This window comes from Vanessa cardui, chromosome 13 (assembly GCF_905220365.1).
Source record: "Vanessa cardui chromosome 13, ilVanCard2.1, whole genome shotgun sequence".
Taxonomy (NCBI): domain Eukaryota; kingdom Metazoa; phylum Arthropoda; class Insecta; order Lepidoptera; family Nymphalidae; genus Vanessa; species Vanessa cardui.
Genome location: NC_061135.1, coordinates 1277845 through 1305026, shown reverse-complemented (window position 1 = coordinate 1305026; position 27182 = coordinate 1277845). Strand labels below are relative to the sequence as shown.

At 34.4% G+C, this 27182-nt stretch overlaps 1 protein-coding gene across 1 annotated transcript; it reads right to left on the bottom strand.

Moving 5' to 3' along the window:
- Positions 1-1149: 1149 nt before the first annotated feature.
- Positions 1150-6907, bottom strand: LOC124534899. The gene is made up of 2 exons (XM_047110940.1): positions 6047-6907; positions 1150-1600 (listed from the first exon to the last, which is right to left on the bottom strand). Exons 1-2 carry the CDS (start codon positions 6875-6877, stop codon positions 1487-1489), a joined length of 945 nt encoding a protein of 314 aa, XP_046966896.1. The 5' UTR covers positions 6878-6907; the 3' UTR covers positions 1150-1486.
- Between the last annotated feature and the right edge of the window lie 20275 nt (positions 6908-27182).

The window sequence follows — 27182 nt, the reverse complement described above, 5'->3', positions numbered from 1 at the left end:
GTAGTTACACTGGCTCACTCACCCTTAAAACTGGAACACAACAATACTGAGTACTGTTGTTTGGTGGTAGAATAACTGATGAGTGGGTGGTACCTACTCAGACGGGCTTGCACAAAGCCCTACCACCAATCTTCTTCCAGATTTATGTAATCCATTAAAGTGTATAAAAGAGATAACATGATTTTGATCAGACAAAGTCCCATACGAGCAGGTCTCACACAGAACTTACAATACACGGCTCAATAGCTGGGATAGTATCGTAAAATTGGTACGAACCTGCTTTGAATATAAAGCACTTTGTTAACAAAGGCAAAACGACTTTTGTAGAACTATGTCATACTTTAAGAATATTGTTACGAGTTTCCAGCTTGCAAGTTTTGTGTTTTATTTTTATATTGGTTTATTTTGGCAAAGTTGAAGAGCAAATAGGCCCAAGTAACTAATCCTTAAAAAAACTGTCATTGAAAATGTACAGTAACATCCTATGAATTTCCCATTGCTGTGCTAAGGCTTTTCTCCCACTAATGGCCCAGTGGTTAGAACACGTGCATCTTAACAGATGATTTCGGTTTCAAACCCAGGCAAGCACCGCTATAAATATATGCGCTTAATTTGTGTTTATAATTCATCTTGTGCTCGGCGGTGAAGGAAAACATCGTGATGAAACCTGCATCTGACTAATTTCATTGAATTTCTGACACAGGTGAATTCCACCAACCCTCATTGGAACAGCGCGGTGTAATATGTTCCAAACCCTCTCCTTAATGGAAGGGGAGGTCTTATGCCAGCAGTGGGAAATTCACAGGCTGTTACAATTGAATTAAGAATTAACAGATTACACAAATAAACCATAAAAAACAGATCAACGAATAATAACGTCTAATTTATACAAAACAATTGTTAGAATGAATTTTTTTTACAATTAGTGTTGTACTTAAAATAATTATTAATTAATTACTTAATTAATGAAATTAACTTATTATAAAATATTAACATATATTTTTATTATTATTTAATTATAGGAAAAGGTCAAGGGAGGAAGTGAAGGTATCTGAAATCTGAATAGTTGGAATGTTATATCTTATTGTATGTTCTTATATCTAAAGCACTGAGACAATAATACATATGAGACAACATCACTGTTAATAAATGTCACTTCTCACTGTTCACTTTAAGTACTTTTTCCAATAAAACAGTCCACACAAACTTCTTATACTTTTATTACTCTATAATTATAGTTACAGCGTTTCTACTTAGTAAGCACTCCAAGAACAAATTGAACTGAACTCCATCTAATTTGTAATAACTTATATAACTTTTGATAATCATCCCACCCAGAAAATAAGTTACTACTACCCTCACAATATTTGATAAACAAAATCTATATAATAACATTAATTAGTTTTATGATTGATTTTAATAAACATTTACCCACTTTAAGTATCTTAAATTATTTAATTAATATTTAATACAAGAATAATTATATTTATGGTGTATGCTTCATGTTGGGACTGGAGTGACCGGATGTCGCTAACACTCGGCCATCCTGCAACAGCCGTGTCCCACGGCGCTCTGTATTTTCACTATGAGGACTTGCAACCTGTAACAGAAATGAAAAACACCAAATATCCGATCTAAAATTTTAAATTAATTTGAAAGTGTAGTTTTACGTAAACTGCACGTAGTATACTGCCGCTAGCATGTACAAAATACTAGTTTTATGACACAAAGACAATAATCGTAACGTTTTCGTTAAATATCACATAGTCACATAGCTTAAACCCTTTGACACACAGTCATATAGCTTAAACCCTTTGACACACAGTCACATAGCTTAAGCCCTTTGACACACAGTCACTTAGTTTTAACCCTTGACACACAGTCACATAGCTTAAACCCTTTGACACACAGTCACATAGTTTCAACCCTTGACACACAGTCACTTAGTTTTAACCCTTGACACACAGTCAAGGTCTCATAAGTCACATAGCTATAAACCCTTTGATATACGTAATTATTTGTATTAAATTATTGAGACAAATTATATTTGTTACAAAGTTATGACCAATTCAAGATTTTTAATAATAATTAGAATTATATTTTGGTTTATATATGTAATTTCGTTAAAAAAAAATAACAAGTGGTTTTAATCAGAATAATAATTAAAAATTATCACTTTTTTTGTTTTAATAAAACAAAACATTTTACAGTAAGTTTTATTTATCTACCTACTACATATTTCTTATAAAGATCATTTTCAGAATGTGATTAATTTAATTACCTACTGCATATTTCTTATAGAGACCATTTTCAGAATATGATTAACAAGACAAAATTTCTGTAAAAGTAAATAATACGGTTTTATTTATATAACACTAAAGATTTTGATTAAGTATACTATATTTACTATAAGCTAGACAATTCTTCTTTAATTTATTTTTCTTTAAACTCCATTTTTTTTTTTAATTTCATTTAAATCATTACTTACAACATATTTTTGTAATTCATAACATCAACAGCTTAATAAATATTTTGGATCAGTTTAGGATTAACTTTCTAATAAGTCAATAAGGTCATCTCGGTCTATGTCGTGATCACTTCCTGAACTGTCATCATCAGATCGAGTTGATTTATATGGACGTAACATTTCCCCACGTACAATAGCGCTAAAACGTCTATAACCTTTCATCCCTTTTATACTTGTAATTGTATACCTATCTAGATTTTTATCGGCTTTCGTTATTTTATAGGGGCCAGTATAGAGTCCATTTAATTTTTTTGTTACTCTAGCTGTTGTATCCCGACTTATACCTCCCTTCCATAAAACTAATTGTCCAACCGAATACTTAATACATTTTTTCCGAGTTTTATCGAATCTTTGTTTCATTACAGTCATATTCCTATCTATTCTTAATTTTGCTACGTCTCGTCTGTCTTGTAGCGCTTGGACCTGGGATTCGAAATCCTGTGGTTCATTGGAAGGGTACCCTGGCAATCGCGAATTGGAATGACCAAACATAAGTTTAAAGGGGGCCATACCAGTCGTGCTATTAGGCGTATTGTTAATACCCCATACTATATCTGCTAATTTATTATCCCAAGTGCACTCACTTTCAGACATCGTATTTAACCCATTTAAAATAGTGCGGTTTACCCTTTCTACCTGCCCATTCGAACGTGGGCTAGCTATTGCGTTTAAAACATGTCTAAATTGTGTTTCAGTTGCAAATTGTTTAAAATATCTACTTGTAAATGCCTTGCCTCGATCAGTAATAATTCTGTGAGGATTACCAAATTGTGAAATAATATCTTTAAGTTGTTTTATCGTCTCCACAGAACTACAATTTTTTACAGGTTTTGCAAAAACAAATTTAGTGAATGCATCAATAACTACGAGGACATACGTATTCCCTTTCCGAGTTTTAATAAATGGACCTAAGTGATCAGCATGAAGAGTGTGCATGGGGGTAGGAACCTTTTCAATTGGATATAGTTCACCTTGTGTTCTACCATAGTCTCCTTTTCCATATGCACATTGAAGACATGATTTTATGTATTTACGTATAAAGCGTGTCATGCCCGGAAACCAAAATTGTGCTTTTATAGTTTTTTCACATTTATCAAAAGCAGGATGTCCAATCTGGTCATGATATTTTTGCAAAAGACCCCATTTAGCTAATTTAGGAATAACAAATCGTTCCCCAGCTAAAGCTTTACGAAATAAAAGACCATCCTTGACTACATAATTAGATTTTATATCTGAATTATCGGTCCCCTCATTAAGTTGTCTAATAATATTCTGGATATTTTCATCCTGCAATTGAAGAGTTAATAGCCAATCAGATTCTTCTATCATTAAAATATTTTCAGACAATGGATTTCTGCTCAAGGCATCGACATGCTTCATACGTGAACCAGGGCGATATTCTATTTGGAGATCAAAATCCTGTATTGCAAGCCACCAGCGAGCTATACGTGGTATTATATCTTTTTTAATTAAAGTTGTACGTAAAGCAGCACAATCAGTTACGACCTTTACTGGAATGCCCGTTATGTAAATTCGAAATCGTTTAAGAGAATCTACTACAGCAAGGGTCTCAAGTTCATAGCTGTGATAAAATTGTTCCTCCCTACTATTCACCCTACTATAATACGCGATTGGTTTAAGTTCACCATCCGGTTGATATTGCATAAGAATTCCTCCTAGACCTAGTTTACTTGCATCTGTGTGCAATTCTGTTTTTGCCGATCTATCGTAAATTGCCAAAACGGGACGTTGAATTAAGTGTTGTTTCAATGTGTGAAATGCTACGTCCTGATCATGTCCCCAAACCCACTTCACGTCCTTTTTTGTCAGTTGTGTCAGAGGTCGCGCAATTTCTGCAAATCCTTTTATAAATTTTCTAAAATAGGAAGTTAAGCCGATAAATTGCCTAATCTCATGAACATTCTGTGGTCGTTTATATTGATTTATACAATTAATTTTATTTTGTCCTGGTTGTACAGTCCCAGCAGTAATTTCGTGACCTAAATAATTTACGCTTTTTTGAAGAAAGGAACATTTCGATAAATTTAATTTTAAATTAGCCTCTTTTAACAATTCTAATACTTTTTCTAAAAGTTCAAGACCCGATTCTACCGTTACTGTAGGTAGTAACACATCGTCTAAATATATAGCAACACTATCTCCTACTTTATTGAGAGCCATTTGAATTAATCTTGAAAAAACAGCAGGGGCATTAGCCAACCCGAAAGGCATTTTTAAAAATTCAAACTGACCCGCAGGAGTCACAAAGGCAGTTTTATGTGTTGATTCTTCTGCCATAGGAACTTGATAATAACCTAGAGCTAAATCTAAGGTAGTAAAGAAAGTTTTACCAGCAAGGCGAGCTATCTGATCATCAATATGTGGAAGAGGATATCTATCTTTTACCGTACGCGCATTAAGGGCTCGATAGTCTATACAAAGACGGTAATCTCCACCCTTTTTCTTAATTAACACTACAGGACTAGCATATTCAGATATTGATTGCCTAACTACACCTGCCTGAATTAAATCTTGTACTTTATTATTCACAATTTCGTTCTCTTTATAAGATAACCGATATGGTTTAAAATGTACAGGTTGATCTGTAATAGTTTTTATATGCATTTTAATTAAATGTGTGCAACCTAAATCTTTTGTATCTTTTGCAAAGATATACCCAAACTTTTTAAGCAAATAAATTAATTTTTCATATTGTTTATTCTCTAACTTACCAACGTTCAATTCTGTTAAATCAAATTCGGTTTCTTTATTATTATTTATCTGTATATTTAAGATGTCACGACAGTTGGTGTTATTAATTATATCTACTGGTTCTGCACGTGCCACTATACTACCCGATAACCACTTAATATCAAATTCGCTAATATTAATTACTTTTAAATAAGAACCTTTTGAATTTATTATCGCACCAGGTATAATATAAGCTATCTGACCTAAATCAAAGTATACAGAATTTGTCAAAAATGTGTTTATATCCTTAGAATTACACTCAATAAAAACTTCTATAAAAATTTCACTTTGTTTCGGTATAACAGTTGTGTGTTTCAAATGCACAGAATATTTTTCTACAAAATCTAAAGCACTTAGTAGAGTATTTTTAAAAGGGAAATTAATGTTTCTTGTACGTACAAAAGTAACATAATCCTTCCCGGTGACCAAACTAATATCGTCCTGATTTATCATCGATTGTCCTATTATAAGATCTATACCAGTTAAATTGTAATCAGTAATTTCAACGAAGCCTTTCAAAACTACTCCGTCTATTGATACTTCGATTTTAGAGCTACCTAAGGAGCGCATATGGGCTCCACCAAAACCTTTCATTATGACGTTGGACGACGTGATATTTAATTTTAATTTTTTAACCCACAAAACTGTCAAAATATTTAGTTTGCTGCCGGTATCGATATAAGCACTGAGTTTCTGACCATTTACATTTACATCCTTCTTATAAAGATCTAAATACACATTGTAAGTCAAAAAATAAATATTATGTACCTTTGTTTCTTGTGCTGAGGAGCTCGAAGCGTGCCAGCAGTTGGAGGACGTGTGGCCCATTCGTTGGCAGATCTCGCAGCGTCGTCTAGTCCAGCAGTCACGTATCTCGTGACCTGGCCGTCGACAGCCGTAGCAGATTTTCGAAGGGAGTTTAGTAGCTGTTGTGTTGGTACCTTCTCTCCTCCAAGTCGTTCGCTTTGTCACCTGAGTTTCGACTGCCTTGTAATTTTCTAATGACGATAGGTAGCCACAGTATAATTGTTGTGGTGTTTCACATTTGTAGGCTTTTGCGTTTGCACGGATTTCAACTGGAAGTCCTCTTATAATGCAGGAAATTGCCGCTTCTCCATAAATTTTGCATTTTTTTAACAAAGAAATTTTATCATGAAAATATTTCGTCATGGTTTCGTTTTCCATTTTGTTTCTTGCTAACATATTTTCTAAGCAGTCTACATACTCAAATGATCGAGGGAAAGCTGTCTCAAGGGCTTGCTTCCATTCCTCCCAGTTCATGTCATAATCTTCCAAATCATCATACCATCCTCTTGCTGAACCTCGAAGTCTGACTTGCATAATAAACTGACGATCTTTGTAATCCCAGTCGTAGATATCCCCCAATTGATCTATTTTGTGTAGCCATCCCTTAACGTTACTATTTTGATCTTCTGGACGAAATTCGGGTATTATTTCAGCATGGGCTTGCACAAAGCGTCGCTTAGGCGTATCGGTAGGTTGTAAAAAAAAATTTTCATTATTTTCGTCGTCTGATATGTCAACCTCGGTAATATTCCTTTTCCTCACACCAAGGCCTTTACGGTATGGGCCTGCCATCCCACTTCTGAGATGTTAATAAATGTCACTTCTCACTGTTAACTTTAAGTACTTTTTCCAATAAAACAGTCCACACAAACTTCTTATACTTTTATTACTCTATAATTATAGTTACAGCGTTTCTACTTAGTAAGCACTCCAAGAACAAATTGAACTGAACTCCATCTAATTTGTAATAACTTATATAACTTTTGATAATCATCCCACCCAGAAAATAAGTTACTACTACCCTCACAATATTTGATAAACAAAATCTATATAATAACATTAATTAGTTTTATGATTGATTTTAATAAACATTTACCCACTTTAAGTATCTTAAATTATTTAATTAATATTTAATACAAGAATAATTATATTTATGGTGTATGCTTCATGTTGGGACTGGAGTGACCGGATGTCGCTAACATCACATACATTACTCTGACCCCAATGTAAGTAGTTAAAGCACTTGTGTTATGGAAAATCAGAAGTAACGACAATACCACAAACACCGAGACCAAAGACAACATAGAAAACTAATGGTAATTTTCATCGTCTCGGCCGGGAATCGAACCCGGGACCTCGGAGTGGCGTACCCATGAAAACCGGTGTACACACAACTCGACCACAGAGGTCAAGCATTAAATTGTAATTAGCAATGGATCTGGCAATGGAATTTATCTTGTGCCGTTTTAGATGATTTGGATCTTGTCAATGTCTGAAGAGGCAGAAGGGACATCATAGCTATGATGATGGTGGTTTGTGGTATTGGTAATGTAATGAATTGTTAGTTTATTTTACGATTAGCTGTGTCCGCGACCTTGTACGCGTTTGAATTTAACAAAAAAATATATTATTGTAGCCTAAGTTACTCCTCATTATAGCAGTCATCTGCCAGTGAAAGTTTCGTCAAAATCGGCCCAGCCGTTCCAGAGATTAGCCGGAATACACAGTAGAGAATACTTAACGATTCAACTTGTCCTATAATTCGCTTTTCAACTCGAGCACTGGAGGCTACGGGGCTTTAAAACTATTAAATTTTGAGTTGATTGTTTAAGCTCCGCCGAGACCGCGTAGCTCTCAGACTATATTTAACAAAACAATTTACATACATAATATTATGAATATGACACGACAGAAAAGGGAAGTACCACAAAATTATTACAAACGCACGTAAAAAAATATTATAAAAAAATAATTGTTTTACTATTTTCAACCGACTTCCAAAAGGAGGAGGTTATCAATTCGTCTGTATTTTTTTGCTTTTTTTTTTTTTTTTTTTTTTATGTTTGTTACCTCATAACTTTTTACTGGGTGGACCGATTTTGATAATTTTTTTTTGTTTGAAAGGTAGTGCTTCCCGTGGGGTCCCATTTTTTTTTATTTTTTTTTCCGACGATGGTATCCATGTGAAAACGACATAAGTCTTAAATTTGCATTATGTATATGCGCGACAAATAGGTGAATAACTGAAAATCACGTTAACCAATTTTGATAATTCTTTTTTTATTATAAAATATATACTTCAAGGGTAATTTGGTGAAAGTTTGGTAAGGTTCTGAGCACAGGATCCATGACAAAGTAACGGAACGGAAGGGAACGGAACAATTCTGAGGAGCACGTTAGCGATACTCGGTCGAATCTTTTATTTATAGGTTTTTTGGATATTTGAGTGACCTTCCGTAATGTGGTTATGTTTATGTAATTATCATAGTCGAATATTATAATCAACTAGCTACCCACCCCGGCTTCGCACGGGTGCAATACTGATACTAAATATACTACAGAATTTGTTTATATACGACATCACATCGCAAACTTCTAAAATTATCAGTGTTTCTTTACTATATTGTTCATGTATTATATACACAAACCTTCCCCTTGAATCACACTGTCTTTTAAAAAAAACCGCATCAAAATCCGTTGCGTAGATTTAAAGATATAGGGACAGAGAAAGCGACTTTGTTTTATACTATGTAGTGATGGAACTCCTATACGGCTCGCAGTTAGGGTGCGATATGGGGCAGAATTTCTTACTATCTTTAATCAAATTTTGTGTATATGATGTGATGTCATATGATGTACGAAATATAGTTGGTCTTTTTCAAAGTTTTTTTGCTGAGTTCGATTACAGCTCTTTCGAGGGATCCTTGTAGTTTACGCCGCGTGACGTATTAAATCCGCATTTTCGAAAGTCTATTTTTGCTTTATTCGCAAGTGTCCTTTGAAATTGTCCTCGAAGTAGTTTCTGACTCATATAAACGGAACGCTTAATCTATCCATATTAAAAAAAATTAGTCAACATCAGCTTCACTTAAAATCAAAAAATAAATTAAATTTTAACAAAAAGAAAAACCGACTTCAAACAAAACACTATTTTAAAACAAATGAATATGCACGAAAAAGTAATAAAAATAATTGCGTATTCAACATATTTTTTAGAGTCTTCCTAAGTTAAATGGAATGAAAAATATTAGACTACTTAAAAGTCGATTAATGATTATATCATGTAGTTATAATTATTGTTATATTTGGAGTCGGTGTCAGTCAATAAAACCCTACAGTATATCTATCAAAAAAAAATACGAGAATACTTTAACAAATATGTTTTTTACAAATTACCTTTTACACAATAATATACTGGATCAATCAAGGGACTCGTATCGCTTCTTTCTTTTGATTGTTGGGGCAAGGGCACCGTGGCTGACACCGGCTCCAAATATACCAATAACTATAACTACATGATATAATCGTTAATCGACTTTTAAGTAGTCTAATATTTTTCATTTCATTTAACTTAGGAAGACTCTAAAAAATATGTTGAATACGCAATTATTTTTATTACTTTTTCGTGCATATTCATTTGTTTTAAAATAGTGTTTTGTTTGAAGTCGGTTTTTCTTTTTGTTAAAATTTTATTTATGTTATTGTGTTTTTCTAAGCATACTTGTTTTAGAGTATTTGAAGGCCGGTTCATTTAAACCCGGAGATTCGGAATTGCGAATAACCAAATTTTAGTCTTGATATTAACTATATAATTAAAATGTGGTTTTGAAGCAGTACGGTTTAATTGTGAAATATTAGAATATCTAAAAAATGGCTCTCGGTAATATAATACAAAGAAAGCAAATATTTAGTAAAACATTAATCATTATTGAACCAAGAATTTTTCCACTAATTTAAGTAAACATATTTATTTATATATATTACATGCGTTTTACATTATTCCTCTTTTTTATATTAAGCTTTTTTTATTGAGAGTTTTTAACAAGAGATTTCTTAGTGGGCAAAGTACGAAATCGAATACCACAGGTATACATTGGAATATTTTCAACGTTTTTAATGTACCTAATTTTTTCCAAAACACAAAACCAATACTCAACAGTTTTCATTTAGACGTCGCAGAAATCCCAAGACTTAACGTTTTCGACCACAATATATCATCCGAAATATTTAATTAAACGTAACACAACGGTTCCTTCGCAGCCCTTGCGAGGCCGACCCACTTCCACCGGTCATTGCCCTGAAGGTCGAGCGAGATCGATCGCGCCCTTAGGGATTTTCCACAAGGATAACGTTTCGAACAGCTGAGATTAACCCTTGAAACTGGCTTACATAATCTGAACTTCGATTTGGATTTGTGGGTTGTGTGTTAAACTCAAGTGTTGTTCTCAACTACGGTGCTTTTAAATAGAGTGTTATTATTCTATACGTAATTACTACGTATTAAAATCAAAGTACCCTCGCCCCGTCGGTTAATAATTATGTGTGTGTGTGTGTTGGAAAACGATTGATTGACTAATGAACTGATTTTTATATAATCTTCTCTAATGGATAAAGTCATTCATAAAGAAGGTTTCGGTCTATATATGACATGATATTGTCGAAATACGACAATTACTGCTTGAAAAGTCAAAAAGACCATATGTACTGGGTAAACCAATATATGGATACGATTTATGTAGACCATAGTTCTACATGTGCAAAGGGCGGTGTCTAGTAATAGTCGATACATATAAAGAAATTGGAGTGTCTGTTTGTAATATAAGAAAAAAATCGCTTTTTACTAAATGCATGTGTTTACACCGTACATATACAAAGGTAACATTTTTTACAATTATCGGCCAAGCTTTAGAACGGCTGGCATATTTTTGACGAGACTTTCACTGGCAGAAAGCTGACGTAATAAGGACTAGCTAATTCTATAACAATAAAATTATTCGTTAAATTCAAACGCTGCCGAAGTCGTGTTAACAGCTAGTTATATCATAAAATCCGCAAAATTATCACGACATAAGACGTCATAGTATCGTGAATTCATTTTAAATCAAAATATTTCGAATTTGACTTAATCCTCTTTAATCTTATCTGGTGTCGGATTTTCTTTTACTTTTAAGCCGTTGGCTAACCTTTTATTGCTAACACGGCTTTATGTGGAGTAATTTGTAAATTTGCATAAACTTTTGAATTAATTTTTATGAATGTTTCAAACGCCATCATATTTTTAATGATTACAGGCTATTTAACTTGTGGTGTTTGTTTGGGTAAAATCTGGCAAGCTAAATTGGAATCTGTTACTGCTTAGAGTTGAAACTTTACTTATTGTTTCAATTCCTATGTTAATATATGTTATCGGTAATTATGCTCTGATTCTACACCCAGGTTCCAGTTGAAGGACTCATCCTTAACAGCAGTTACTCGAAATCGTACTGTATAGTTAGGCGGACATTTGTAGGTCACCCCTACCGATAGATAAAGGAAATGAGGCTTTTGCTGATCAGATTATTTACCTTACTTTTGAATTTATAAGTCTCGTGGTCGATGGTTCAGGGAAACATGGGACAGTTCAGGTCGAATCAATTTAAAATTGTTGTTCAATATAAAAACGTTACTCTTGCTTTTTGACTGAAACCAAATAAATGTTTGGAAATAATCATCTCGGACATGAGAAGAATCGGTAAAAGATATAAGGCGCGTTCTTTTTTTCATTTCAAATTATCACTTGTACTTTACTTACCTTTTAATGATCACTTTGAAGTCGGTATTATTTTTTAGAAAAAATAATTTATTTTACTCTTTTTAGTATTATTTTGTCAAAATAGAAAATAAAAGCCCTTATGTAACAAATGGTTATTTGTTGATTTTATCAAAAAGCGCTAAACCTATTTCAATAAAACTTATATGGACCACTTCTGAAGCATGATATACCAAACAGTAACTTAACAAAAGATATGTTTTTACTGATCCTATACTTCTCTTCATAAAAGCTACGAAGAGGAGAATAAATACATATATTAATGTTGAAAGAACTATTTCCTAACTCCTAGTAATTGAGGATTTACACCTTCCATCATCAGCTCAGCAGTATAACATTATGATTGCCAGAAGCAAATGCCAATATAACTTCAGAAAATATGTAAAACACGGTACATGTGCCTATAAAATTTGAGGGTTCCCCTCGATTTCTCGAGGATCACATCATCAGACTCTGATATCCTCATCATGGTACCATTCCAGTAGTATTTTCTTTCTATCTAAAAAAAAATCTTCAAAATCGGTTCATAAAAGGCGAAGTGATCGGCGAACATACATAAAAAATATATACTGGTCGATTTGAGAACACTCCTTTTTTTGAAGTCGCTCAATAATACATTTTTAAATGCTTTGTTTTTGGAATGTGATCAGAAGAAGCTTTGTCCAGTGATGGGATAATTACTGTGATTGTCAATACTATGCAAATGCAAGCATTACTTAACATAAATACGTTTAGTGCAGAATGATTAAAATCGATAAACGATTACAGGTAGTATTTATGGCTTCTTTCCTCTGAAGAGCTGATCAATAACCGTTGCTAATGGACTAATTAAAATATTTATTTTAACCTTCGATAAATATTGCAGTCGATCTGGATCGATGGTGGTGTTCTGTGCAAGACTGTCGGTATAATGGTTATTCTACTGTTGAATGTTGTGTGTCTTTGTGTTTTAATATAATCTATTTGTATAAATTTTACCATCATTTTTGGAAACCACCTCAGAAACAATTGAACGAAAACATATATACAAATATATTATCGTGAGTATTTCAAAGGTATACTTTTTATAGTGTAAGGGGAAAACTGGTGACTTATCTGACAGAAAGTGACTATCACCGTCAATGGACATTTGCAGCCTCGTAGGTTATAATTTCGTTTCTAAGTTATAATTTTATGAATTTATATGTAATCGTAATGTAATCAATGATAATATCTTCTTTTGGCTACAGCGATCTCAGCGATCAGCGAATCTGCGCAGGTAAGTGCCCAGCGGATTTGAACGGATGAAGTTTCTCTTTTTGGAGCTCCAAAGCGAAGTTATATTATTTAAACTTCTCCAAAACGCGTTATCTAATCCATTTTATGTATATTACTTTAGTAGATTCTTCAGTTAGCAATACAAAAGCGTGAATTTCATGTTCTGGGTTTTTGAGAGGTAGAGGGAGAGGCGAGTAACTGATTGTAAGTGTTCACCAGCGCCCTTATACGTGTACATTTCACTTTACGGAATATTAATGATTGCGGGTTCAAACCCAGACAAGTGCCACTGAAATTTGATGTGCTTAATTCTTCTTGTGGTCGGCGGTGAAGAAACAATATTCTGTCACATGTGTACACAACAACTCGCATTGGAGCAGCGTGTTAAAATTTGCTCAAAGCCTCCTCCTCAAAGAGAGAAGAGGCCTTAGCAAAGCTCTGAGAAATAAACAGGTTGTTAATGTAATGTGACCATTACTTACATTGCTAAGGCGTCATCGACTTTGGGTACAAAGGTATTATGACCGTTGTAGCTTTAATTCCAATAGCTCAGGGTCTTACATGATATAACATTTATTAACATAAGAAATAATAACATTAAATGCTTAAATATATACAAATATGAACTAAAACTAGTTGCTGTATAAATCTTGACCGCGTGGAATGGTGGCAAGAATGCTAGCAGCATTTCCCCGTTGAATCGCAATTCCGATCCCGGGGGAAAAAACGAACCAGCCCTCCTGTCACCAGTGTTATACTTTTGATGAAGATTTTTGCACCACTACTCCAAGGGCCAAGCGTTTCGACAGCAAATGGAACAAAAAAGTAATTAGATATAATACACGAATATTTAGTTCTTTTTTTGCTTCAGCTTTTTCCGCAGCGGCACCGGTTCTTAACATTGTATCTCGGATATGAGATGGGGCCAACGTGTCAACCTGTGACCTCGTTCCCAGGGAACCAATATTAATCATCCCGACTAATTCCACGAGGCTCATTAAGAACAGGAACGTCGATGATGGCTCTTATATTGGTTAAAAATATAATTACAAATACTTCTGTTTGGCGGTAGCATATTCGATGGGTACCCAAATGAACTTGAATGTCTTGCTTATATTTACGTTGATAACGGTCGATGCATTTGTCTTGTTGCTTGTACAAGTAATTATGCAAATTGTACATAGCAGTGAGTAATCGAATTGGCAGTTCGTGTATCCATTCTTAATTTAATTAAACGAGACGACGTGCTTAAATTAACGTTAATGAGTTTATGTTTCTACGATCACGATACAGTTTACGGTACGTGTTATCGTTTGTTATACTAAGCTTGTATATTTGTCACAGTTAACAAGATATTTAGTCGTTTTACTGATGACGGCTTTGTCTTGGACCTCCCAAAGTACTAATTTGACGAACTCCATGGTCGAGTGGTGTGTACACCGGTTTTCATGGATACGCCTCTCTGAGGTCCCGGCTCGATTCCCGGCCGAGTCGATGTAGGTTACCATTAGTTTTCTATGTTGTCTTGGGTCTGGGTGTTTGTGGTACCGTCGTTACTTCTGATTTCCATAACACAAGTGCTTCAGCTACTTACATTGGGATCGGAGTAATGTATGTGATGTTGTCTCATATTTTTATTTAATTAAGCCTGAGGTATAAGAAATATGGGGTTATGGCTTCATCTGTTCTGTTTAAAAGCACCCTCAGGAAGAGATGGCCTCGCGATACTGTAAGCCGAGTACTCTCTGAGAAGAGCTCAGAATCAAAGCACAGCACGGAAGGGGCAGAAGACGATATTGATACGATCTTGCAGCTCCTCTTATCAATTTTATAGACGGTGAGCGCAATGGTAATCCGGTTTTCAGACCGAATTAAAAAGGAAATAAATGCGTATTGAGTTACTATTTGGCCGCTGACGAGAAGTGCGATTTGGCAAAAAGCCAAGGCTGTAAATTAAATGGCTGATCAAATGTAAAATTAATTAATTTACTATATCATCAACTTGGCTGATTGTGTTAATGTTCTACATTTAAAAATCGACTACGATCACTTCTTTAAGGTTTGACTAACTTGCGACTTAAAGGCGAAAGTAAGAACCACTTTTATTCGAAGATTTCGAGATTATTTAACTACGATGCTTTAGATTGTTTATAGAGTGTTTCCAAATTCTACCTCGCACAACCACTCTGTGGAACCAGCTTTCGCCGGCAGTTTTTCCAAACCGATACGATTTGAGGACCATCAAAAAAAGAGCATTCTCCTTCCTTAAAAGCCGGCAACGCACCTGCAAGCTCTCCGATGTTGGGCGGTGTCCATGGGCGGTGATCACTTTCCATCAGGGGAGCCTCCTACTCGTTTGCCCCCTGTAACATAAAAAAAGATTGGTGACTTGACGTGTTCAATTCAAGGGAATCAATAGGGCTTTATGTTAACCTGTTTGGATAGGTATCATCATCTATTCTACCGCTAAAAAGTAATATATAATATTCTTGCGTTCGTTGTTTTCCAGAATACAATTGAGTGAGCCAATGTAACTACAGGCACAAAGGACATAACATCTTAGTTCCCAAGGTTGGTAGCACATTGACGATGTAAGGAATAGTTAATATTTCTTACAGCGTCATTGTCTATGGGTGATGGTGACCACTTACCATCAGGTGGCTCATATGCTCGTCCGCCAACTTATACCATAAAAAATATCCTATTTCATATAAAAAAGAATATTACTATATTTTATTTGTAACCAAAGAGATCTTAATGCCTGACATTCGACACCACAACCCCACCCCATCCATATTTTCCCTTCCCTTGACATTTGCCGATACACGACCTTATTGTACATTGTTCATTGTTCTCGGTATTGGAAAAATCAAGAAATTCCTTTTATTAATAACACTTCATTTGTTGGCGGAAATTTCCGTGAAAATACACCATAAATTATTCCTTTAACTAAAGCTGTTAATACCGATCGGTTGCTTTATATTTTAAACTATAAACACGGCGAAATCATTTACATTCTGAGGCACAACTAAAACCCATTATAAGATAAAGTACATTTTCATTACTATACTCATTTACATATTAAGACGAAACGCCAAATATCCTGTTATAGATATTACTTTGAAATTTAGTATTTATCTACATTGTAATATTTTATTTTATTTTCGTTAGGATACATACAAAAAATAAATTACATTTCAAAATTATCGATAAAAGTTCTACTATTTATAGTAGCCATCATGCATTAGAATATAATTGAAAATATAAATTAAATATTTTTTTTAACTGAAATAATATTTTTAAATGAATATATATTTTGTTTTAGAATCAATGATTAAACTTTCGTTAAGAACAAACCGGAGAGAGGAATAAAGATTCGATCTACGACTTTCAGTTGAATGAATTTGCTTTCAGTGATGTAAAAGTTTAAAACAGCGTTTCAGTGGAGCGAAAGAGAACAAGGGCTTGAGAAATACATAGATTAGTTAAGACATTAAACTTAGTGCTTTATAGTTTTGAGCTATTTTAACTACCGTAAGTTTCCTTTATAGATAAACCAACACTACATAAATATTAGAGCTGAGATTGCCCAGTGGTTAGAACGCGTGCATCTTAACCGATGATTGCGGGTTCAAACCCAGGCAAGCACCACTATATATATTTCCTTAATTTGTGTATATAATTCATCTCATGCTCGACGGTGGAGGAAAACATCGTGAGGAAACCTGCATGTGTCTTTTCATCGAAATTCTGCCACATGTGCATTCCACCAACCCGCATTGGAACAGCGTGGTGGAATATGTTCCAAACCCTCTCCTTAATGGAAGAGGAGGCCTCATCTCAGCAGTGGGAAATGTAGAAGCTGTTACTTTACTTTACATAAATATTGTATATAAAAACATAGTGCAATATTTATAACATTGTAAATTAATTTTGTCATATTTTAAGCAAAATAACTCTAAAATTTTCACCTCACCTTCCGACCCTCATCTGAAAACACGTTATAAACAATTTAATTGGAATTTTGTTGTCGAAAGTAAAATTAATACGTTGAGCGTCCACAAGAGTAAGACCGGCTTTTTTATGTTTTTACTATGCTTTTGTGAAAAAATTGCAAGTTGTTGAAATTGCTTATGCTTTTTTTTTAAATTATAAATACAACAACAGCCGCCTGTAAATTTTACACTGCTGGGCTTAAGCCCTCACTTAGTGGGGAAGGTTTGGGACATATTCCACCTCACTGTTCCAATTCGGGTTGGTGGAATACACATATGATAGAACTTATACGAAATTAGACACATGCAGGTTTCCTCATGATGTTTTTCTTCACCGCCGAGAACGAGAAGAATTATGAACACAAATTAAGCACATGAATATACAGTGGCGTTTGGCTTTGAACCCGCAAACATTGGTTAAGATGCACGTCCTAATCACTGGGCAATCTCGGCTCAGTTGCTTATAATAAACATTGAGTGCGGTGTTACTACTCAGCCGCATATATGAACATATATATATATATATGGACAATCTAAAAAATAATATTACATTTAATGATTCAGCTTATATAATATGAATAAGGCATTTCTTGTAAAGATTTGTTCAAGATCATTCCTTTCCAATCAAAAGTTCTTGCAATATTTTTATAATGCGTTTCAGATAGTTGTGATATTAGTTTTTACTCTCGATTAACTAAAAAGTTAATCAAAAGCTTTGTCATGGTTCTAGTCATACTTCGATCATCAGCAGGTAGTGAGTTTGGACCAATTTCTTTCTAAATGTTTTATTATATTTAGGTGTTCCACAAGTTGTCATTTTATGTCCTGTTATTTTCTTCTTCTTTACATTGATAAGCCTAAGTGTTGACTGGTTTATGTCTCTACTTTTTGTATTAACTACTTGGGTAATAGTGTTTTTAAATAAATAAGGAGCACTCAGGAGGTGGTACAGTTTCAATGACTTCCCATGACCCAATTATCTTCATGGTCTGATATAAACTGCCAGATTGAATCATGTTCATATTCATTTATGTATTCAAACAGTCCTAATGTATTTGTGGAAAATATGCGAATCGAGGGCTATTCAGGCTGTTCTCAGAACTGCTAAGCGGCTTATGTTACAGTTTGCAGATAAGTTGATTTCTAAAGAAGGCCTTAGTGAAGTTTATAAACCTATTTATATTGCAAAATATAAATAAGCGAAACTGTTCTGTTTGAAGTTATTAAATATAAAGTATAATAAGAAAGGATACAGGTACTTTTTTATATTTTTAATTGGGATAGCACACACTTTCATTATTTATGCATATGTGTGAGAGAATCGAATGCAAAATAAATAGTAAAACCAATTTATAAAAACACAAAGTATATTTAATATAATATCACGTAGTAAAGTAACAGCCTGTACATTTTCCATTGCTGAGATAACGCCTCCTCTTCCATTTAGGAGAGGGTTTGGAACATATTCCACTATGAGGTTCCAATGCGGGTTGGTGGAATGCACATGTGGCAGAATTTCGATGAAATTAGACACATGCAGTTTTTCTCACGATCTTTTCCTTCACCGCCGAGCACGAGATGAATTATAAACACAAATTAAGCACATATATATATATATATATATATAGTGATGCATGCCTGGGTTTGAACCCGCAATCGTCTTTTAAGATGCACGCGTACTAACCTAATCTAACCTAACCACTGGGCCATCTCAGCTCTAATATATATCACGTGATTATACTTATTTCTAAACACTGATTATAACGAATTCCATGTGAAATAATAAAGTTTAATTACAAAATTAATACAACAAAACATTCACCTGGGTTATCAAAATGAGCGGTTCAGAGCACCAATAATGCCGTGTTCAACAATGTACCACTTCTGATCTATTGACATCTGTTGAGCTTCTTATAAGTACTTTCATTTCGAGTCATAACAATGTTATAAGCCCGGAACTTGATTAAAAATATTATCTTCCACATAAGTATATGTACATATTATTTATGACCGTTGAAAATAAGTTGTTCCTCAGCTGCAGCCTGGAGTCTAGAAATTAGCAGCACACTCTCTCGTCTCAGAAGACACATGCCATTGGGCCTACGCCTAAAATCTGCCCGGTTGTGTTGAATTTCTCGTCCCACCGGATTATGAGAGAGAAAATAAGCACCAGTGTTCACACACTATTACTCTAAAATATAGGGACGTGGTGTAGCTAAAATAGAGCAGCATTACACATCTGAAAAATAAAAATTAAAAATGTTTTTATATCAAAATCTAATTTTATAATTTTGTAGGTAATGATGAAGACATTCTTGCCTAAGAGTCCAGTCGGCGGTCGGTCGTTTCATGTAAAATAATCGTTTGTTTAGATTTTATCAGTTTCCATTTGCTGGAAAATTGGATCCTCTTATTATATAATTTATTTATTGTTGTAGCTTCAGCGGCCGTACATTTCGATGAAATAACATATTACGTAAAAATGACATACATACATAGTTACATAAACAACTTAAAAAAATCCTCAAATACTTTACTTCAAATTTCATTATTTTTAGTATCTTTCATTATTTTTTATTCCACTATTTGTACCTTCTCAGACAGACAAAGGCTTCTGGTGTAACTTATCTTTAATTCATATTTTTTTTACTACCTTGAAGCACAAATTATATGTTCATATGCTTGCATGCATTATGTCTGCATACGAAGATTCCAGACGATATATACGTTGATTTGGAATAATATGTTGATATCTCCTTCCATCCATCCATCAGCCCATTTCCGTCCACTGCTGGACATAGGCCGGATTAGATATCTCCTTGAAGGGGGTTATTTATCTTCTTGGAATTCTGCTTTATTTAGTTGGTGTGGCTGGTATTCAGGCATTCTATTATTGGATCATCTCTTCTATCGATTGTCATTTTTAGATTGTGGTCTAGAATTTTCTTGGTCGTCACCATTTATGATCTCTTCACCAATATTTCTAATGTGTCTTCGCTATCGTCGCTATAATCTAGAAATTTAGTTCCTGTGCCTCATGTGGTGTGAGTTTGTTACATTAAAAATTATTTTCATAATTTTAACTTTTTTTTTATAATTATATAAAACGTCAAAAAAGTGTCAATTCGCTAAATTCCGTGCCATTGACCCATTTCCCACTTAGTTTATGTCGGTGTTGCTAGTATAACGCTTCGACTTGGCATTTTCTAAAATTTTAATTAATAAAATAAATTACATTTATTTTAAAGGTGCATTAAAACAATTATTAAAATAAGATTTTAATCATCTAATTCGTTTGTTGAATTTTATTAGAGGTCATTTCACATCGTTTCAGATTAATTTAATAGCTGTCTTCCAGTTTAAAGGTTAGTTCTTCGATGTAGGTGTCGGAGTCTAGTTATGATAAATTTACTTTGCCTCATATTTGGCTTTTCTTAATTTTAATAATTATTCCATAATTATTTCCCTGATTTAATTATGGATATAATTCCTTTTTCATTAAGGGTACTTTGGTAGTGATACTGGTCACACTCGCTAACCTTTCAAAGGTTCGTGAACTTTCGGTTTCGTTCTTTTTGAATTTTGGAACTATCGGCTTCACACCGAATCCAAATTCTAATTCGATATACTGAATATATCGGTGAGTTGTCTTAATAATTGAGTTTCTTAATTTGTGGTTGTTTAGTATTCAGTGCTTTAATAGCAGTTATCTTTTCAGAATTTATATTAACAATGAAGTTTTGAAGTTTGACAACTTTATATCATGTTTACCGACTCGTAAAAAATTGTAAGTCTTTAATTCTTGTTTTTATTAAATGCATTGGTATACAATTCGAAAAGTCGTAGTCATGTGTAAATTGTGGTTTCTAGTGACCCTTTGAAATGGTTCTCCGGAGTTGAGATCGTCAATTTGTGTAAGCAGGACTTTGAACCTCCAGAAGGTAAATTCGTGCTTACATCTCGCGTTAAAGGTATTTATCATTTGCTTATTTACTTAACTTATTGAACCTGTATATTTCGTATTACAGGAGGTTTTTTTTTTTAATCGGATTTACCCACCACGTGGACTTCTTGAATGGAAATATTAAGAGTGAGCAGCTCCAGGTTCCTGGTTGAGTGTGCCCAGATAACGGCTGGTGCAACTCCAAGGACGGCAGGCCTGTTCCCTGAGCCGTTGTCGGTATCCACGTGTAGCTGGAAACTTTGGTGATGTACCCCCTTTTAATTATATCATAAATTTTGTTTACACCGGTCTGGCGAACGGTGTATTCTTTCAAACCACATCAATTAATTTATTCGTCAGTGGCGCCTAATTTTCAACCTTAAATTTTAGATTAGTAACATTGAATTTTCAAGCTTGCCTTTTATCCCAAGTGACCCACGCTGAGTCTAGCTGGCATAATTTTATACAATAGTCATATAAGAAGTAACTAGTAAATTAAGTAATTGGTTGTTTATTATTAATACTAAGTTACTGTGCATTAAAAATTTTATAACCTAATATTGTTTCTTTATACCCACCACCAGAAAGGTAACAGTGGCGCCCAACGTGGGGCGTGACTTGGGATAGTCAGTATGTCTGTATTTGCTATATTGAAATAAGGCGTTTGAAAATCAATGTTTAATATTGTTATTGTATAAAAACTATTATAAAGATTTAACGAGTACTATTTTAATAATTTTGTCCTTTATTATGTGTTTCAAATTAACTTTATAACATTTCATATTGCATTGGTAGTAAATTTTAAGTAAATTATCATACTGTGATATTACTTTAATTATATAATCATTATTACTTTAAGAGGATTAATTTAAATTATTGATGCAATTATATTTTAAACAGGTTTAGTATTAAGTTGACTTACATATTATTATATTGTGAAGCCAGCTCGACTTAACTTTTTATTATCAGGATTTAATATGACAATTAATTCTACTTGCACTTTGGACTTTTGCACATTTAGTTTTATTTGAACTTTGATTAAAATTTATTTATTTTTGAACCTTATTCATATTGTTTGTGTGGTTCTTTAGTATTACAACTTTTAGGGTTCTGCAAATTTTTATACTGGTTCAATACAATTTTTTTTAACTGAACTTTTTTTTTTAAAATAGTTTTTTAATTGTGTTTTATATCTATATAAGACCAGTTGTCACATTCATAGCTTACACTTGGAATATTCTTTTTTTGGGAAATATTTTTTTTTACATCATGGAAAGGCCTATAGCTTATCACTTACTTAGGAAGGATGAACTTATTTATGAAGTTGAGATAAGGGATGCTAAACCTAAAGGTTCAGTTGAAGAGTTGAGGATTCAGATTCGGGACTTAGTGAATTCAATTCCTGCTGATGAGATTTTAGAAACATCTTTGGATCCAGCCAGCGAGTTTGAAATTATTAATTCTAAACTGGATGAAGTCTTACTCACCTTGTCATCTAAGCCTCAATTTAAAAGTTTTAACCGGTTAAGAGCTATAGCACATCACCTTTTCCATCGATTTAGTAGGATTGAAGTGGATGTTAATTTATTTTATAAAAAGGAAGAATTGAATGTGAAACTTAAGGATTGTCTTTCGAAAGTGGATAGTTTGTTTCAATCTTTTAGGAAAACCTTTGAAGAAGCTGCTAACGATCAATCTACTGATCATTCACCTGCTTTGGTTAATTTGTTTACCTATTTCTAAAATTTCTTGTTCGTCTGATAAGTCTATTACTCGTTTAAATTTAAAATTTAATAGTAAATCTTAGATGATACGCGGCAAAAGTAAACCTGGTTTGTTTTGTTTTCGTTGTAGGGTTAAGGGACATGATTTGGGTACTTGTAAGTCTAAGGATATTGTCTGTTTTCGTTGTGGTACTAAGGGCATCACCGTTAAGTCCTGTCTTAATTGTAAATCTGCTGATCCGGAAAAACGGATAAGCCTTCCGTCAAGTCGTTCCGCTAAATTTGATCCTGACGATTGGCGGAAGTATTTAAAACGAATCTCACTTTTCTTTACTCATAGTGTAGCGGCTATGCAGCGTCCTCCGGATGACATTCGTCCTTATTTGTCGGTTTCTATTTTTGATGAACAGTTTTGTGGTTTATTAGATTCCGGTTCATCTATATCTATCTTAGGGTCTAATTTGGGTCAATATTTTGTCGGTCAGGGTGTCCAGATGTATGACACATCTGATATTTCTTATATAGCTACGGCTAATGATGCACGATCCCGTGTGTCAGGTTATTTATTTTTACCGATTACGCTGAAGTCTAAGACTAAGGTAATCAAATTTTATGTTGTCCCTAGTGTGACAACACCCTTAATTTTTGGGGTTAATTTTTGGCGTAGGTTTGGTTTAGCACCAAACTTATTTTTTGATGTAAGCTTTGATTCATCCGAAACGAATGTAGTTTCGGGAGTGAAGTTCTTACATCCCCTTGAGGATTTATCTTCTTCGCAAAGCGTAATTGCGAAGGAGGTGATTGGTAAGTTTGAGGAGGTTTCCTTCGAAAGGAAGGGCTTAGGTCGAACGGATGTTATAACACATTCGATCGATACGGGTGATACGGCACCCATTAAGCAACGTTATTATTGCTTGTCTCCCGAACGTTTAAAAGAATTAAATCGTCAGCTTGACGAAATGTTAGAATTAGGTGTGGTGGAACCTAGTACAAGCGCTTGGAATAATCCAGTGCTATTGGCTCCTAAATCTAATGGAGAGTTTCGATTCTGCCTTGATAGTCGCAAACTCAATGCAATTAGCAAAGGAGATGCATATCCACTTCCCTATATTTCACAGATTTTAGACCAGCTTAAGGAAGCTAAGTATTTGTCTTCTATTGACCTTAAAGCTGCGTTTTGGCAAATTCCTCTAGATCCAAAATCTCGAGAAAAAACTGCGTTCACTGTCCCTGGACGAGGTCTTTTCCAGTTTGCTGTTATGTGCTTTGGTCTGAAAGGTGCACCAGCTACCCAACAACGTTTGATGGATAAGTTATTTGGCCCAGAATTTGGTAATCGAGTTTTTGTATATCTTGATGATATAATTATTGTTAGTTCTACCTTTGATGAACATATTTCTTTACTTGATAAGGTCCTGGATCGGCTTAAGTCAGCTAGTCTGACTATTAATTTGGATAAATCTCACTTCTTTAGAAAAGAACTTAAATATCTTGGCTACATTGTAGATCAAAGGGGCTTACATACAGATCCCGCTAAAATTAAAGCTATAGTTGAATATCCTACTCCCACTAATCGCAAGGAAGTTAAAATGTTTTTAGGTACTGCATCCTACTATCGCAGGTTCATTAAAGACTTTAGTTCAATCGCAGCTCCTTTAAATGCTTTGACTAGTACCCGTAAAGATGCTCCTGCGTTTTCCTGGTCAGAGGAAGCTGAAAAAGCTTTTTTAGAACTTAAATCCTGTTTGGTGTCGGCTCCTGTTTTGGCATGCCCCGACTTTTCAAAGCCGTTCTCTGTCCATTGCGATGCTTCTAGCTATGGGATTGCTGGAACTCTTACCCAATTAAATGATGACGGTCAAGAGCATCCCGTTGCTTTTGCTAGCCGTTCGCTTATCAGAGCTGAACGAAATTATTCCGCTACGGAACGAGAAGCCCTCGCTGTCGTTTTCGCGGTTGAACACTTTCGTGCTTATCTGGAGGGGGGCCCGCAATTCAAGATCATAACTGATCATTCTAGTTTGAAGTGGTTTTTTAATTTGTCCAATCCTACCGGTCGTTTAGCACGATGGGGGTGCAGGTTATCTCCGTTTGATTTTATCATCGAACACCGTAAGGGTAAAGACAACGTAATTCCGGATGCTTTGTCACGCTCGGTTCCGGTGGTTTCTGAAATAAAGTCTGACCTATCAGATCCCTGGTTTAACAGACTTTATACTAAGTGTAACCAATTTCCTCGTTCTTGCCCCAACTACGTCGTTGAGGGAGATAAGCTCTTTAAATATTCCAAAAACAAATTCGGGTTTACAAGTGAATTTGATTGGAAGGAAGTTGTACCTTTGAAGCAACGTGAACATCTGCTAAAGTCCAATCATTGTAGTGAGACTTCCCCCCACTTCGGTATTTTTAAAACGTATAAACGTTTATCTCTTCGTTACTATTGGCCGAATATGTATCAGGACGTTATTAAATTTGTTAGTAATTGTGATGTTTGTTCTGCACACAAGCATCCACAGACCTCGGTTCCTGGGTTAATGGGTATTGCAAAGTGTGAACGTCCGGACAGCAGAGAGGAGAGAGGTATGAAACATCAGTCCTGACAGTTGGTTTATTAAGGTATGATAGTGTCGTTAGGTATTGCAAAGTGTGAACGTCCGGACAGCAGAGAGGAGAGGGGCGAAACATCAGTCCTGACAGTTGGTTTATTATGGTATGGATAGCAGTGTCTTTAGGTTTCGTTTGTGTTCGTTAGGCATCCTTTTATCCCTTTTCCTCGTCCTATTATCCTTATGGAGCGGTTGGTAACTCCTTAAATAAGCCTTAATACTCAGAGCGGATTGTAACTCTGTAAAAATAAGCCTTACGACTCAGAGCGGATTGTAACTCTGTCAAAATAAGCCTCACGACTCAGAGCGGATTGTAACTCTGTCAAAATAAGCCTTAAAACTATTCCTTCACGTTTGGTGACCGTCCAGTATCAACTTTATGATAGTGTTGTATCTGTTTGGCATCCTTTTATTCCTTTTCCCCACCCTAAAATCCTTATGGAGCGGTTGGTAACTCCTTAAATAAGCCTTAATACTCAGAGCGGATTGTAACTCTGTAAAAATAAGCCTTACGACTCAGAGCGGTTTGTGACTCTGTAAAAATAAGCCTTAATACTATTCCTTGACATTTTGTCACCTTCCAGTGTCCACTTCTGTGTTGGCGTGGCATCTGTTTGGTTTCCTAATATTCCTTTCCCATCCCATATTACCTAACAAGTGTTGTTGTTCGTCTGGTCAGTAGAGAGTCTTATGTGTAAGTACCATCAGTCCTGACGGTTGGTTTTATTAAGGTTTGTTATGTCTGTTGGTTGGTATAGTTTTTTGTGTAGTGTGTCATGGTTAAGACTGTTAACTTCTCGTGGGTTCGAATAGTTAATTAGTCATATTATTTTCGCGAATTTTGGTGTCGTGATACTATTTTATAGAGGCTAATTATATTCTCTACTTAGTGGCATAGACTACTAGTATTTTTTTTTAAATTGCTTATGAGAAGCATTATTTTTATATTATCTGTGTTAGAGCAGATATTAGTTTTGTTCATGCGTCTGGTTATGCATGCAGCGAAGCTTTTGTTGAGCTTAAGCTTTGGTGGAGTTTGTCCTGCACATATTGTGGGAGCTCTGTTTGTTTTATTTGGTTGTAGCCGAATAATTGAGTTGTAGTCGTTTTCTTAAGTTGGATTTTCCACTTTTTTTGTCATTTTATATTTCACATTTGAAATGTTATTTACATTAATTATTTGTGTTGTTCGAGGTTCTGAGCTGGAGGGCCAGCTCGAATTTTTCTCGTTTATTCTCGCAAAATTCTTCCGGGAGGGGAGGTACTGTTACATTAAAAATTATTTTCATAATTTTAACTTTTTTTTTATAATTATATAAAACGTCAAAAAAGTGTCAATTCGCTAAATTCCGTGCCATTGACCCATTTCCCACTTAGTTTATGTCGGTGTTGCTAGTATAACGCTTCGACTTGGCATTTTCTAAAATTTTAATTAATAAAATAAATTACATTTATTTTAAAGGTGCATTAAAACAATTATTAAAATAAGATTTTAATCATCTAATTCGTTTGTTGAATTTTATTAGAGGTCATTTCACATCGTTTCAGATTAATTTAATAGCTGTCTTCCAGTTTAAAGGTTAGTTCTTCGATGTAGGTGTCGGAGTCTAGTTATGATAAATTTACTTTGCCTCATATTTGGCTTTTCTTAATTTTAATAATTATTCCATAATTATTTCCCTGATTTAATTATGGATATAATTCCTTTTTCATTAAGGGTACTTTGGTAGTGATACTGGTCACACTCGCTAACCTTTCAAAGG